Source organism: Sylvia atricapilla, chromosome 2 (genome assembly GCF_009819655.1).
Source record: "Sylvia atricapilla isolate bSylAtr1 chromosome 2, bSylAtr1.pri, whole genome shotgun sequence".
NCBI classification, from domain to species: Eukaryota; Metazoa; Chordata; class Aves; order Passeriformes; family Sylviidae; genus Sylvia; species Sylvia atricapilla.
In genome coordinates, this window is record NC_089141.1 from 74,323,145 (window position 1) to 74,339,657 (window position 16,513).

The 16,513-nt window shown below is 41.9% G+C and overlaps 1 protein-coding gene across 1 annotated transcript in view; it reads right to left on the bottom strand.

Annotated features, from left to right (window-relative positions):
• The window catches only part of ABCC4 (ATP binding cassette subfamily C member 4 (PEL blood group)), a 142,452-nt gene extending 126,444 nt beyond the window's left edge, over positions 1–16,008 (bottom strand). Inside the window, exons 1-3 of the mRNA XM_066313444.1 lie at positions 15,794–16,008; positions 2,651–2,761; positions 349–469 (exon numbers count right to left, since the gene is read on the bottom strand). Coding sequence (XP_066169541.1) covers positions 349–469; positions 2,651–2,761; positions 15,794–15,867 — 306 coding nt within the window. The 5' untranslated portion in view covers positions 15,868–16,008. The remainder of the gene's footprint in view (positions 1–348; positions 470–2,650; positions 2,762–15,793) is intronic.
• Positions 16,009–16,513: the final 505 nt, after the last annotated feature.

Here is a 16,513-nt window from a genome sequence, read left to right on the forward strand (position 1 = left end):
ATGTGTCCTTTAGAGCCACTTACAGAGAGAAAAAAAACCTCTTTTATTGGGCATCCCATTAATAAAATACAGATAAGCCTTACAAAGCAAGTCAGTGGTTCGCAATGTCTCAAAAATAATGCACTGAAATGAGCTCTCTGTGCCACTTCCATAATCTTGCAGTCATGACTCAGTTTTTCAGTCTCTACAGGGCTATAGCTCTGTTCTACCTTTCCTAAAATATTACCAGGTTCCCTAAGCAATCCAGGATGAAGTCACTAGTACATGTCACGCAGTCTAAGGGGACAAGTTTCACATTGCTGTAAGCCAAGCCAAGAAGTAGGTCCTATGACATTTTACACCACTTACCTCAATCATTGTGAAAATTCCAAAAACTAAATAGGATTTCCAGTAACATAGAATAATGGCTTTTGTTAAACGTGGTGTTTTTCCTCTCTTTTTTGCTTTTTGCACCTCTTTATCCCAGTACCTGACAAACAAAGTGCAAATATGTTGGAGGGCAAAAGGAAAATCACAAGGCAATTACCTAGAATAAAACACTTGCACACTAACAGCCAAATTGCCCTGATCACTTTAACAAAACCAGAGTTAAAGGTCATGCCTTCTTATTCACATAAACACTTGGTACTTAGATTACAGGCCTGTTTGCTCTTGATTAATCACAAACAATTAACTACTGTTGACTGTTATCAACCTTGACATATCTGCTGATGAGGGACCCTCCCTTTATTTCTTCTCCTCTCAATTCAGATGGTCCCCACACACCTTAATTAAGAGTGTATTATCATATGATCTCCTGACCACGGACTAAACTGAGGCAGCACAGTGTCTATTTATCCACATGCCTCTATGCTTCCCCAGGGAGGCTGTGATGCCCAACCCTTTCTCATGTCTGGCCCTGTCTTTTTTCTACCACATGCTTTGATGAGGATTTTGTCACCCAACATTCCACACATCTCTCTGAAGGCAGGATTTGTCAGCAGAGTGGCAAAGCCCTTTCCATGACCATGTCTGCCCACAAGTAGGGCAAAATCCGTTCACATAAAAAACCAAAGACAGTAATAACAAGCATGACTTTAACTTTAAGAACTTTAAGAAAGTATCACAATTTAAGCAGACTTCTTCAAACACGCTGCTGTGAGACAGGATCCTTCCCCTTTCTTCTGAAGGCTAAGTGTTTTCTGCCAAACCTCTGACCTTGATAGTTTGAGGGGTGTAATGAGTCTAAGGCATGAAAGTCAATTATTTTGCAACAAAACACAAAAGTTCAAAGTATACAGATAAGAACACATTTTTTTAATTTTTGCTCTTTTTTTTTGGTAACAAGAATTACAGAGTTATTGTCTATATGCTTTGAAAACAGAAACTATGTAGGTTCTGTGGGGTTTCTTGGCTTGAGAGAAAAGACTACTTCCGTAGGCAGCTATTTATGAATTATATTCTCTGCTTCTTGGTCAAGTACACTAAAGAATTAAAAACCACTTGCTTTTTAGTTCTACCATTTCCTGACTCATCCAAGAGTGTGCTTTTACTAAAAAAATCATTGGAAAAAGTCCATCTTCCCCTACAGCCAAGTCCCTTAACTGCTTCAAGACACAACCACAGAATTTGGCAAAGTTCTCCAGCTATGAAGGCATTAAAGGCAGCAACTCCTCTGAGCTTATCACCAACCCTCTTTCTTCAGTTAATGTGTCCAGAGCATGATGATGTCAGACTTGGTCACAACCATTCATTTCTGGATTCTTTTTGCTTCTTGAGGAGTCTCTTCTCCCAACCAAACTATCAGGAAAGTCCATCTGCTCTGCCTTCAACGTAAAGGCAAGAAACAGCAAGACCACACTTTCTTAACACAGAGACCACCTTTCACTAGGAGGCATCTTTTCCTCTAACTATATTTAGCAGATTATCTGGAGACAAAAATCCTCCTGGTTGCAAGGTTCATGACAATTTATAAAAATAGTAATTATGTGAAGATATTTTCCTACTAAAATACAGATCCCCCTGAGTCTGTAACACTCAGGGGGTGTTATAAAACCGGTATCATTCATGAAAAAGTACTCAAAACCAAATAAAAACACCTCCTAGATACATGCTTTTAGCTGTTCAAGGTTCTCGTCCACTTTAAAAGTGAGTGGCAGATTTTCAACATAAATATATTTATAAACACGCATATATTTAAAGGGTCACTTAATTCAACTTGCACTCTAAACAAACAAATGAACAAAAAGAAAAAAATAGAACTTTTTTCCCCACTTTTGTACAGGGCAATTTGATATTTCCACAGCTATTTTACCACAGCCCAGAATAATCCTACATTTATTAAGGATTACTACTGTTGCAGTTGATGAAAATTTGTCTTTTGCAAGCATTCCGCAAAGTGTCAAATTAATTATAAATGACATAATGGAAACACTCTAATGCAGTTCCATTATGTGTAACTTGAAAAAAACTAAAAAGCTTCTATGGTAAACAACTTTCTCTTAGTTCTTATTACTCTAAATTCTTCAGCATTTTTAAGATTGTTAAACTTCGCAATAACATCTTTTAATTTTAGAACAGAAATAAGATTTTTACCTTCTCCAGCATTAATACAATAAAAGAGAACAACTGTGCCTTCCAACCCAAAGTATTCTACAATTCTTCTCCTTACCACTGCAATTCCTCTCCAAGCTTCTCTGAGGAATCTTCTGGTAACACTTTATACATATCATCTTCTTCAAGCTTCCGTTTATGGCCGATAATAAATAAGGGATTCAACCACCTAGTTAAATACAAATTATTAGCAACAGATCAGCAGACCAAACACAGTCATTTCTTAAAATAATAATTAAATTGTTTTACCCCCTTCTTTCCTTCTCCTGAATCATTCAACATCCACATATTCCACTGCACTTTTATCTAAGAATTAAGTCAACCCCTATCTTGCAAACGGGAAAGCACTTCCCACTTCCTAAAGCTCTTTTATGCCCATAGCACCTTACTCTCAGACATCCAGACAGCCAGCAGAACGCTTCTTGGCCCTAAGGGAATTGTTTTCTTAGTGTTTCCTTACAGTCAAGGAAAAATAGCATTCATTTAAATATTAAGGAAAAAAAAAAAAAGAACTTAACCCAACTATTAAAATATGGAGAGCTGTAAATAAAATTGTAATGCACACTAAAAGACATTTTTTGTATAATTTACTTAAAGAGAAAAGTAGCTGCTGTTCAACTGACATCTTGACAAATATTAAAGGTCAGTAATTTAAAGACAATCACTGAAACATAAAAATGGGAAAATAATAAATTTTTACTGTACCTTACGCATGTTTGGAAACATAAACAGAAGCACACTGACACAGTGTGTAGGTTCAAAAAAGGAAAATACTGTCTAACAGTTCAGTTTCCTTAGTGGAAAGATTCTTAAAAGCTCAGTATTTTACGAGAGCATTTGAAGATAAATTACAGTAGTTGTACTACAGATTTGTTGAAAAACACTGCATTTTGTTAGATCAAATAGGTCAACTGTCAGGGAACAGCAAGACTAGATTTTTATGCACCTGGATTCTTCTCCATGCCTGAAACACATCAGGGAAGTCCAAATAGTTTCAGTTGTGCTCCAAAGTATGTGAATAAAGCACAAAAGTGACCAAGTCGTCCATGAGATGGAGAAAAAGGGAATGACACATGCAAAACAGGCATGGCTTAGTGGGAACAATGGAGTTAAGGAACTTGCAGCTCTCCATTTAGTTTGTCTCTCTGCTGAATTCGTGATACTTTGTTTCCTGGAGACATGGATTTTGGCTTTAAGGCTTTTCCTACAAGTACTTTCTCAACCGGTTAACACTATCAAATCAAGAAGTCAGGGATGGATTTGTTTTGGAAAAAATACTCTTGTACTCAAGGCAAGCCGTCTATCTGATCTCAATTGCCTGTCAAATCCTTAACTGCTGCTTAGTTTCTGATACTTAATTATTCCTCAACTGCACCAGTACAGTTCTTAGAACAATGTGTGGTGTGCTAGGTGAAATGTATTCTTTTCTGGAAGAACTACATGTGAGATTCCAAAACTGAGATGCCTTACAATAAGTGTATTTATTTATTTATTTATTTATTCACAACCACAACAGTGGTTATGAATACTCATCAACTTGCTCTACATTTCTTGCCAGGGCATGTTCCAACTAAACTCTGTATACACTGGCTTCCAAGAAGGTTGCAGGCTAGTTTTAAAGAGGGTGGATGGGCAAGCAGAACCCTAGAGAGGAGACTCAAAGTTTCTTTAAAGATGGCAGCGTTGTAAAAACCTTTTTCCCAGGCTCCACGGCACAACTGCAAGTAACAAATGGGATTATATAGTGTTTTTCCTTCACTACTTAGCATGTTAGCACAGTGTTTTCGTGACTCATTCAAAAAAATTAAGTCTCTGTCCTTAGAGTAGCACCTTTGATGCCTAACAGCAGTTTATAAACTCTTGGAGTGAGTACTGAAGATTTGTTTATGTGAGCTGTTAACTCCTAAATGTATGTTAAAGGTACAATTAGAAACAGAAAGTACTTGTCAGACAAGTCTGTTGTTTGGACTTTATGGTTAAATTGCATCTCTGTCCAAATCACTACCACAACTTCCCCACAAAAGGTCCTGACAAAAGGTCACAAATACCAATTGCTCCAACCAGCAGCAGAACTTCTGCCTGGTTTGACACAAGGAATCTGCTCCATTGAAACATGTCTTCTTTGGCCTCAGCTCTTGCAGCTGACCACAGGTGAAAAGCAGGTATGAGGCAAATAATAACCTCAAAGCCATTCAAATAATTTCTGCCTGCTAGATGAGATAGCTTCTGTTTGCTCCAGGCCAAGCAGCTATGGGGAAGATCTGCAGACTTCCATTGACTCCTGAGGCTGACATCCAGTGTTCCTTCTCTTGCAACATCAGTATTAGCCTATGATATATCCACAAACAAGTCACAGGTCTCCTTTCAGACAGAGGCTAAAGTTATCTTTCTCCTAGCATGAGAATCAGGATAAGGCAGCCCTTTCAGGAAAATATAAGGGATAAGTCCTTCTCCCATCTATGGAAATGGTTGTGAAATTTCACTGGCTACTGCTGCCAAGGTGGTGAAAATAAAACCTGTTCTGACATTTAACAAGGAACATAAATAGGATATTTATTACAGAATCACAGAAAGGCTGGGGTTGTGTCAGAAGGGACATCTCGAGGTCAGCTGGTCCAATCCCTGCTGCTCAAGCAGGACCACGTAGAGCTGGTTGTCCAGGACAATGTCCAGACAGCTTTTGAAGATCTCCACAGAGAGTTCATAACCTCTCCAAGCAGCCTACAACAGTCCTCAATCATCCTCACAGCAGAGAAGTGTTTCCTGATGTTCAGAGGGAACCTCTTGTTACTCAGCTTGTGGCCCCACTGCCTCCAATCCCACTCCTGGACACCACTGAGACGAGCCTGGCTCTGCCCACCTTGCAGCCTCCCCTCAAGTATTTATCTATATCCATGACATCCCCCTGATGTTCTCCTCTCCAGAATGAACAGTTCCAGCTCTCTCAGCCTTTCCTCCCAGGAGAGCTGCTCCAAACCCATAATCATTCTTGTAACCTTTTGCTGCACTCTTTCCAACATGTCCGTGTTTCTTGTACTGGGGACCCCAGAACTGGATTTAGGACCCAGCTGTGGCCTCAGCCATGCTGAATGGTACTTTCTGCATGCAGCAGAGTAAACAGAGGAAAACAAAAGATACTTTAGAAACAGACTTAAATATACAGTCTTCAAAAATAAAAACAATGCTATTAATTTTACTCAGCAGAACACCATTCCTCTACATATACTTTTCCAAAAACCACAGGCAGGCGACAGGAAGAATAATGGAACAACACTTCTATTGAAGGCAACTGCTCAATCCTGATGGGATTTGATTCCACACTACAGCCAAGAGCAGCAAGTGCTGACCACAGATGTGCAGCCCACTGCAAAGTAACCAGCTGAAAGACAACACTCTCAAGTGTACAGGACTGTAGGAGCCATCTAGTTTATCCTTTGTCCTTAAACTCTCAAAACAATTTACTGATGATATGCCCACCTCCACTGAGTTCTTACAGTTTGCAGTAAATCCCTTGCTCCCCCATCTCCACACTGTACCTACAGTGTAAGTGAATTTGAAAAACATTTAAGGAGCAGATGAGAGCTGATAGTGCAGGGTAAAAAACACCAGAAGTCTCAAGGCAGTCAGACTATTAGCTCCAGTAAGACCTCCTGTGACTTCAGGATTTATCCCTTTTTTCCGTTAGTTAAAACCGTAACATTGGAAAGAGTAATATATTGCACTACAACCTGTATGTTAACATTAAACAAAGAAGACAAGAAAAACCAATCCAGAGTAAGCAGAAAACTGTAGTAATTCATTCTGTGTCTCATTCATTATAATGGGCAACATGGCAAAGACTCAGCACAAGCCCACATTTCTGTAAGGTTAGGGAAAAAATTCTATAAAAAACTCCAGAGATTTAAATATCACTCGTTGTTGACCTTTCTGACTAGTGTCCCCCAAAATACCCACCCTCAATAACTACTGCTATGGAAATCTCAGGAGAAAAAAACCCCAGTATGTTGAATTAACAGAATATAGTAAAAGATCTTTATAAGAAGGTTAAACATTTTCCTTTTCAAATTATGCTTAGACCTTTAGGGCTTTTATCCCAAGAATTAGTTCTTCTGCAAACCCTAAGTATAGCAAGAAGAGTTTGAGAATCACCATTTCACTGGTGCATCCTGAACTTTATGCTGGAAGGTCTACTTCCAGACAGAAGACTTAGCACATGTTCATCATATTCAGTCATTAAAGTAAAAGTTTCCATCTGAATGCCACATGGAGATTATGCCCTGTGGAATTCTCTGCACTCACAGCAGAAGCGAGACCAACCTATTTCATACAACCTGCTTAACTCAAGTCACACACTTGTAACACACAAACCAGCCAAGCCTTCTCCTACCTGAAGGTTCAGGCTGAGTGCTGTCAGAGAATTGCTAGAGGAGGCTGACAAATAAAGCAAAGGCCTACATAAAGAACATCCCTGAAACCCCAACACAGCCATAAAGGAAGACGACTCGTTAGAGTGGCATGTCTTTTGTCAGAACAGATATCAGCTAACACATATCTCCTCAAGGAGTACTAAAAACAGCTCACAAAAAAAAAAAAATATATATATATATATACACATATAAAATTAGCACTTGTCATGAAAACAGAACCTGTGCAAATCGCATTACTCTTTAATGAAAAACCTAATATAACAAGCTAAATTAAAGAAATGGAGGAAATACATAGACAGTCATCCAAACCCTTTCTCTCACCCCAGTGATGGGCTCAATACCAATCTATTTTAGGAGAAGAAAGAGAGGAACAACACGCTGGGGAGGTAAGCCTCACATTGCCTTTCTGTACTTCTTTCTGAAGAAGTTGTTCAAAATTAAATAAAACCAGGACTCCTTAGTAACAGTCTTTACTTTTCCCAGGTAACTTCCTATTTGCTAGGAATTTTGAAAAAAAATTTTTTCTTACATACTGCCTCATTTTAGCCACTCTTCCAGAACACAGGTGCCATCATATGATGCCTTTCAAAGAGCTTAGCCCAAATTCTTCCTAGCATGACCTATGCATAAAAATGCGAGTATCTGTAAGAATCCTGAGTACCTTGTGTTCTGCTGGGAATGCCTCTGTTCAATCAAAACAATTAGCTGATCAAAGACATCAGTCTGGAAACATGCCTTGCTACTGCCAGAATGCTGATGTCACTTGGAATAAAGATTTTTAAAAATTATAAAAATCACTCTATAACCTGGTGCAAACCCAGAGACAGTCAACTGCAAAACAGTAAATCACTGTTCTGACCCCCAAAGGCTTTTCACCTCTGCAGCAGTATCTTGGGCACTGATAAAAAAAGAAAGTGATTCATTTCTGAACCAGCAGATACACAAAGACCACAATATAAACATTCACTTCCTGCATTTCCCTACTCCTGGGCCCTGACATTACACACCCTTTAAGATTACAACACAGTCAACCAGCCACAATTTACTTGGTTGCTCAGGAAAGGCCCATCTTTACCACGTTATGAAAGCAACTCCACAAAGATTTTGGAAAGCCTCTAAGATCTGCAGAAAAAGCTAAGACAGTGTTTGCTTACCCTCCTAAGAGAAGTCATCCCCTTCTTCAAAGACAGCACAAAAGAGAAACAGGCCCTGCTATCCAAAAGGTAGCATCATTAAGGCTAGTCATGCTATTCTGCTTCATACACAAAATAAAATCTAAACACGAAAGTTTGTAAATTAAATCTCCTATCATCCCAAAATATTTTCCTATCACCCAAGGCAGAAATACATTACAGACAGGTATATGAAAGTAACAGCACTCTTCAGCTCAAATGGTTCATTAACCCAGGGATGGGACCTGCTGTACCTCTGGATTTGTATCACATCCTGCTAGCAAATACTCAAAAAATTACCATTCCCACACTGCAGAGCAGGCTTGCAGAGCTTTCTATAAACCCAAGCATGCATTGCAAGTTCTTCATTAACTGATAAAGTCTACCAAAAAACACCAGCCACAAAGCATTTGCAATTACATTACAAAGGTGACACAAATGAAAAACGTCCTTAGATCAAAGGATGTGCCTGTAAGGGCCCTGGGTGCACCCACAAGTCTCAACTGCCTTGACCAGCCCCACAACAACCACCTCACAGTCAGTCACTCACATATGACAGTACCTTCCTCTGCACAAGTGCAGAATTTCTTTCTCACCAGTTTCATGAGAGTTCCTGCTTTATCACAGGACAAGTCAGAAAAAAACAGACTGCTTGCCTGATTAGATATATATATAATGATCTCATATATATATATGTGTGTGTGTGTATAATATTATTGCCTGAAAATATTTTATTTGTAATAACAAGCAGAAGATTAATTTCTGGGTAATTTTACAGCCCCCAGTCAAAGCCACATCCAGTATATCCTCATCAACTAATTCCTTAGAGAGGTGGTTTACAAACTGCATTTTCCCCATTCCTCTTAAGCTTATTTGTGCATTACATTACAAGCATCACCTGTTTACACTCAATGTCCAGTTATTTTTCAACAGTTGCACAGGAGAGTCTTTGTTTACTCAAATTCTTCTGTAACACTAGGATTTTGTCTCCCTTGAGCAGCTTGGAAGCACTACTTCAACAACTAAGCTGCAAAGTAACACATGTTTCCTTCTCTTTAATCACCTATTTCGGAGATGGCTTTTTTGATAAAATAAATGGGGTTTCCTCGCAGGTCCTTCAGATAATAATGCACGTTGCTCACTCTCCCTGGTTCACCTTCAGGAGTCTGCCTGCCTCACTGTACTGTTCGTTCGCCACCTTTGTGATCTGACACTCTACACCAGCAGCGCCATGCAGCACCGCTATGTGCCTGCTCTCAGTCCAGAGGATCACTGCTGGCATGGGATGTACTGAGAGAAGGGCATGCACACTGAGAGCCTCCAGAGTTACTTTGCAAGAATTCATAAATACCCTAGCAAATACTCCTGTAGTCATCATGTCATTTTTTTTTTTTTAACCTCTCCACTTCACATGTTCATCCATTCTCATTCGTAAGCTGCCTTCTCCCACTTCCCCTTACAAAGGCAGTCGTCCACAAGTAATAAAGTAAACAGAGTAAGTCTGGTATTTCTTCAGATGCTTTTCAACTGGTGTTTTGGTTGCAACTTCCCTCCCCAGCTTAATGTGGCTTAAAGAGCAGCTTTTCTCATTGCTTACAGAAGGAAAAAATAGGAATACAATGAAATTACTTCAAAGCCATATTAACTCAAAAACGCCCTTCAGGCTTCCAGTTTCAATACCAACTTATTAACCTTTGATACTCAGCTCCATCTCATCTTCTGAGCCACTGCTTTTTCACAGCACAGTGTGAGCAGCTAAACTGCTGAACACCCACTTTCTGATGCTGAAAATAACACAACTGGTATTTAACTACATATATTGCAGGCTGTTCTCACACTGTTCATCAGCCAGGTACAAAATGACCTTATTAATCTAGCATACTTCCTGGTATTTCAGACAGCAAGAAGAGAAGCACAGACATGGCAAGAAGAAGGGGCGAGCATACTGCAAATTAGCATTTTCTGCAGGCCTAGAAGTAGGGAAGAGAGGAGTGGCATCACCTGTACCTGCGGCATTTCAAAGACCATCATTAAAATATCAATTCCAAACCCAGCAACCACAAGCCAAGAAAAATACCAAAGTATCAAAGATTTGATGTGATGGTCTGAAGATTGTGACTTATAAAAATAAACTTCAGTAGTTACTCACTAAAGAAGGACCTAATGGTGGAAATTTCTCTATTAACATCCTTTTTGACAAGCAATGGAAATAGGGAGAGTTGAAATGCCGTGTGAGTTCCCACTGTTATTACAAGTGGTACGGTGCCAGGGATACAAAACAAATAACATAAAATAGATGACTGATCTTTTTAACCTTCCACTTCCAAAATCTAATTGGGTTATCTCCCTCCTCCACTCTGCATACGGCCTAGTTTTCCAGAAGCAGGATAGGGAAATTATTTTTGGAAAAGAAAACAAAAACAATACCACGACATAATCTTAATTTTGAAGTTTTGCAGGAATTAGAAGACATTTTCTCTCATAAATGATACAGCAGCCTTTATATAAGCATTCCAAAGGCAAATAGTCTGTTTCATTATACTCCTAACAGTTCATCTAACTGCATATCTAAGCACAGATATTTACAGTAGAGAGCAAATGCTAACACTTCAACAGTTTATACAGTTGTTGTAATCCATATCATCTATTTAGCACTCTTTATCCACATATTTTAACTTTACTAGCTCATAAACAATAATTTTCAAGTGTTTTCTTTTGCATAATACAGACATTACAAACAAGCATGCAAAATGTCAAAATTAATGCAGTAGCTCAAGAGAACAAATGATTCAAATCTGGCAACAGGATATTAAATATCTGAAAAATGAACAAACAAGGAATTATCCTCCAAAGAAACTTGTATATATGATCCACAGTCTTTTTTCATCCAGGGAGAAAGCAAATCAAGTGTAATTTCAATCTCTGAGTACAGAGAATGTGTTTTCTGTTTATCTATACTGAAAATGCTTACATATTTCTTCAGAGTTTTTTATAGTACCACAACTGTCCTGCACCAATAAGTCAATAAATGAACCTCACAAATCTTTAGGAAGTGGTATCACCATGAGCAATTTCAGGCATTGACCATGGGAATTCACTCAGTATCAGGCAAGATCCCAGGCAAATCATGAAGCCTGATATTTTCATGTTAAGTAAATGTAAAATCCTCACAGGCACACCTGTTCACTGACACAGTAAGGAACACAAACCAATTTTATTGGTGGCACTGCTGGAGTCCAGTTGAAATATCCATAAACAGCAATGAATTCTTTCCATAACTTCTTTCAGTGCAAGGCAAGAAACACTTGAAGACAGACAAGCAGGCAATATTAGGCTGCCTGAGAAATCCAGTGAAATCAGTCAGCAGCCTTTCCAATTCTATGCCACAGGGTGAGAGAGGAGGAAGTAAAGTAAGGTGTGTAGCTATTCACACTGCTACAGGAGAAATCTGTGACATGACTACATTTGGTCAGACAAGCAGCATCATACAGTCCTCACTCAAAATCCTGGGATTTACATGTCTATGCTTACCCCATTCAATTCACACTTATACCCAAAAATGAAGATTATTTTTTAATCTTCTCTCCCACTGCACTTCACATCAGATCCATGAAGAAGACTTTTCCCCAAAGCATACACCTAGTAAGACAAAAACAATGCTTCCAGACACGAATAGGTAATGATAAACCAATCATTGACTTATTCCTTGGAGTAACAACTCTGTAGATGCCTTGAGGCAAGTTTTCAGATCAAGTTTTAATGCTGTAATTGCAATGGCAATTGCTGCATGTCAAGTCATGATGTGAAAAGGAACCTAGCCTGAGGATGATGACAGTGTTCAGGGCTCCAAAACACCCAAAGACTTGTCACAGTCATGGTGAGTCTGTGACAGATAAGTAATTACTATTATTATTATTAAAATGAAGTTATAAATGTATATGAAATCTGGAAGAACTTTAACTTATTTTACTTCTCTGCACAACACTGGATACCCTTTCCAGGATGTTCCAGCTTGTTAACAGTGTAAAAGTTATCCAGTCTTTCAAAAATTTAATCATAGCCTGTTTTGCAACTTTGCACTAAAGTAGATTTGAAGTCCAAATAGTAGAATGCATGAAAATTTAAATGCTATTTAGAAAAAAACATCTTTAGTAACTCAAGGGAAAAAATGGTCTGAGCAAATAAAGATGTGCTTCCTACCAAATGAACATGCAAGCTCAAAGATGGGTTAATAGCTAGAAATGAGAAATATTCTTACTCTCTAAAGTCATTAATTTAATAATCCCACCCACCCACATCAGAAAAAAAGATGCATGGGGGACTATGTTTTTTCAATTCCTAAACTTTCTACAACTGAATAGCTGTTTAAACATGAAAAACACAACTAAATTCACTCTTCCTTGGATAAACCTTAAAAAGAAAGCAAACCCTCCCATCCATCCTTCAGAGTCCTCATTCTCACCAGCAAACTGAGCCAGCAATAAAAAAACCAACCTAAGAACACAGATGAAGTAAATCAGAAATACAAGCACTCCAAACTATAACTGAAATATCAGCCAGGGCTTTAAAAAGTTTGGTGGGTGTGGAACTTGTGTCTCTTGAAAGTCAGGAGTTACAATAATACCTGAAACATCCAGAAGACCAATTTGGGCTTTGATAAACCTCTTGTTAATATAGATAATTCAGTGAAAAACATGGAAAACAAGAATATTTTGCAACTGCCCTGATCTTCACACTTCTGTCATAAATAGTTCTCATTCTCCTAGCATTACACAAGGGATGCATTATAAAAGTAACAATATTAACACACAATCCAGATGCTCCTCTTTCCCATGAACATACTGCTGGAGTGTTTAATGTTCATCAAGCTCATACTTGCCAAAGTCACAACCCAAAAGCAAGAAGACAAGCTTTGAACAATGGGAGAAGAATGTCTCTTCAACCTACACACTCATTACCTGAGCTTTATAACTCAATGAAAACATGACTTTTTTTCTCCCCAGAGTCTGATCCTGTTTGCACCAAGCAATAATGTAAGCTTTTATTCTGTACCACTGGCAACAAATGGGAGGGTGCTTCCTTACAAGGGCAAAACTGCACTTTTGGAGAAAAATAAAAACAAAATAAAAATAAGTAGGACCTTTGCCCAGCTGCTTGCAATGCCGTATTTTTACCCTCATTGATAACAAGAGGCCAACACCTGGAATGTGGAGAGCAAAAGCAGGCACACAACCACAGGATGGCCTTCCTCAAGCACTGTATTCCCAGTTCTCCAGATGAAAACATCTCAGAATGTCCTGTGTGAGACAGCAGCTAAAATGAAGCACTACTCACACAGCTGGGAGATGCTACACTTGTTGTAGAAAGGGAAAGTAATTCTTAGAGTTACCCTTAAAGTTAGGTTTACAGCTAAATGAGAGGGTGTTTTAACACTTCCTGAACTTTATGCAAAATGGTATTAACTTGCAGAAAACTGATAGCCCCTGCTTATTCAATTTTATCCACTTAAGGTATCATTTCAGCCAGAATTTTCACCCAGAAAACACTAATGCTTGTTGACTAGTATACAGATGCTAGTTGTGATCGCACACACCACAGGCAAGAGATGAGACTTTAGAAGGCTATTTTTCACTGTTGTGAACTACATGGCTATAAAAGCCTGAGAGACAGGACACTGGGCAAATTCTGAAGCTTTACAAACTCCGCTAAACCCTTTTCCAAAGCAGAAGCACTATGGCTGTACAGCAGCATCTGACTGTGAAGTCTCAATTCCCAGTCGATCTCTGGACTTTTAACAGACCTGTCATTCCCCCAAGAGCTGCCTTTCACCTATTTTTCCCTTTGCAAAGAACCTAAAAACATGTCTGGGGTAAAAGGAGCCTTTCAGGTGTTTGCCTAAAAGTAGTGAAATTTAAGGTATTTCACTGATGCTGTTGAATGCTTCTCTGCAATACAGACAGTGATACAGAACACCTAAAAAGAGAAAGATACAAGCCAAGCAGTCAGAAAGCTGGCTACGAGCACTGCATGTTTCTTTTTCACATCTAGCTGGATTGGTTTTGGCAGAACTACCAGTAATACCACAAAATCCCAGCAAGGGAAAGGGAACAGACCAGAAGCAGCCCTGGGATGCTGCATGGCCAACTTAGGTTCATCCCATTCTGCTTGGATTTCACAACAAAGCTGTTTCCAACATGGGGACCCCCGGTGTCAAAGCAAAAGTCAAAATGCTGAACACAGGGAGTTCTGCCTTTTTTATTTTTACTTATTTATTTCTTTCTTTTTGCACATAGCACCTCTGAGGACACATCCTTTACTGAAACACATGTTCAGTGAAAATTTGTCAGGGTTTTTTAAATCCCCCTACCTTCCAAAGGGGACTTCTGCACCTGCTCAGAGCTGCTTATAGAATCAAAGAGTTTTTTATTTGTGTTTCAGAGGCTTCCAAAAAAAGAGCTTCACCTGCTATGCCCTCCCTTCCTTCCTTCCCCCTCCTCCACTACACAACATGTGCCGAACCCTGGCTCAGGCTACAGCAGGTGAAGTGGGAGAAGGGCTTTCTCTGGAAGTGCTCTTCCAAATGGGATCTGCTAGGACGAACAAGCTTGGCGCTCTCCCGTTTTATTTTGCAGGTGTTTTCCTACTACACTCAAAACAACTAAAATGTTGAACTGCAATTCCTCACCTCTTTGAGTACAGATATATACCCACGCCGAGGTCCCCACTAGTAAGAGACCAAGCACTAACTCTGGACTGGTAGCCACGTGGCGTCGCAAAGTTTGTGGCAACACCGCCAGCCTTGGCTCTGTGACACCCCGAGCTCCTCCGGGGCGGAGGCAGCAGATGTGTGGATGAGAGCAGCCAGGATGCCGCCTGGTCAGCCCTTAGGCCGGGAAGTTCCACGTAGCCATGCGGGTCAGAAACCACCTCACCGCCGGAGGGGAAAGCCTGCACGCCTCGCCGGGATGAGCAATCCCTGCCCGCGACCCGTTATTCAAACGGGGAAGCAGAACAATGCCTGGGAGCAGCCCTGCACCCAGTCCCGGGCCGGGATGCCGAAGACGCTCCCGTCCTCCCGCAGCTACCGAGGGAAGCAGACACGTGCTCGGAGGGGGCGAAGGGGCCGCGCTCGGCGCCGCCCGCCCGGCTGAGCGCTGCCGTGCCGAGATAGGCGGGCCCCCGGCTGCGCCGGCCCTGGACCGCAGCCGGGGATTATCGCGGGCTGCCGGGTTCACCTCAGGAGATCTCACCCACCTGCGAGCCGGGGCTGCCCCGGCCGGCAGCGCCGACAGCCGGGCCCGCGGGGGCGGCAGGTCGCGCCCGAGCCGCGGCCGCACAGTCACAGCCGCCGCCGGCAGCCGACGGCACAGCGGGGCAGCGCCGGCCGCCGCTTCCCTTCCCCGCTCGCTCCCTCCCTTCCTCCCGCCCGCCGCCGGGGCGCCCGAACGCTCCGGGAGCCGTGCTCAAGCGCGACCCGGGCATTCCCCAGCTCCCACCGAGGTAAAGCCAGCGGCGCTAAGCCCGGCGCCTTCCTCTCCGGCGGGCACCTCGGCGCCGCACCTCCGGCGCTGCCCTTCCCCCTGCCCGCGCCCGGGCGCTCACCAGAAAAAGAGCCGGGAGCAGAGGTTGGCATCCTGCAGCGGGTTAGGCTTCTCCTCGCGGGGCACGGGTTCCATGCCGGCCGCCACGCCGCCCCGACCCGCCCGGCGTGCGGCGAGGGCGCAGGACCGCGAGCCACTTCCCACCGCTGGCAGCCGCCGCTCTGCCGCCGGCCGGCGCTGTTTCCGGGAGAGCCGGCACCCCCGCCTCGGCCCTCCTCCTCCTCCTCTTCCTCCTCCTTCTCCTGCCAGCCGCCCCAGGACGCCTCCTGCCGGCCCGGCTTCCCTGCGGAGGCGCCGGGCGGCGCCGGGAGCCGCTCGGCTGGGGCCGGCTGCGTGCGGGCCGAGCCGCCCGCCGGGGTTCTCTGCTCCGCTCCCCTCGGTTTCGCCGCCGTGTGTGCTCCTTGCTGATGGAAAGCGTTTCCATCTTAGCAGCGCTAAGGCAGGTGCCCAGCCGGCTTTTTTGGACAGAAAAATCGGTCGCGAGTCAGGGGCAGCTCAGGCTTAGCGGGACCAAACGCCATCAGAAACGCTTGCTGTCAGCGCTCCTTCCCAGATGTTGCATATTTTTCTATTAGAAAACAAAAAAACAAACCAAAAGAACAACGTTTAGGGGATGTTGGCGATACAAAAGAAAGGAGCTAATTAATTTCAGGACTTGGTGCACCACCAAAATTGGCAGTTCTCAAAGGTTCGGCAAGTGATCAAACTCCTGTCATGTCAC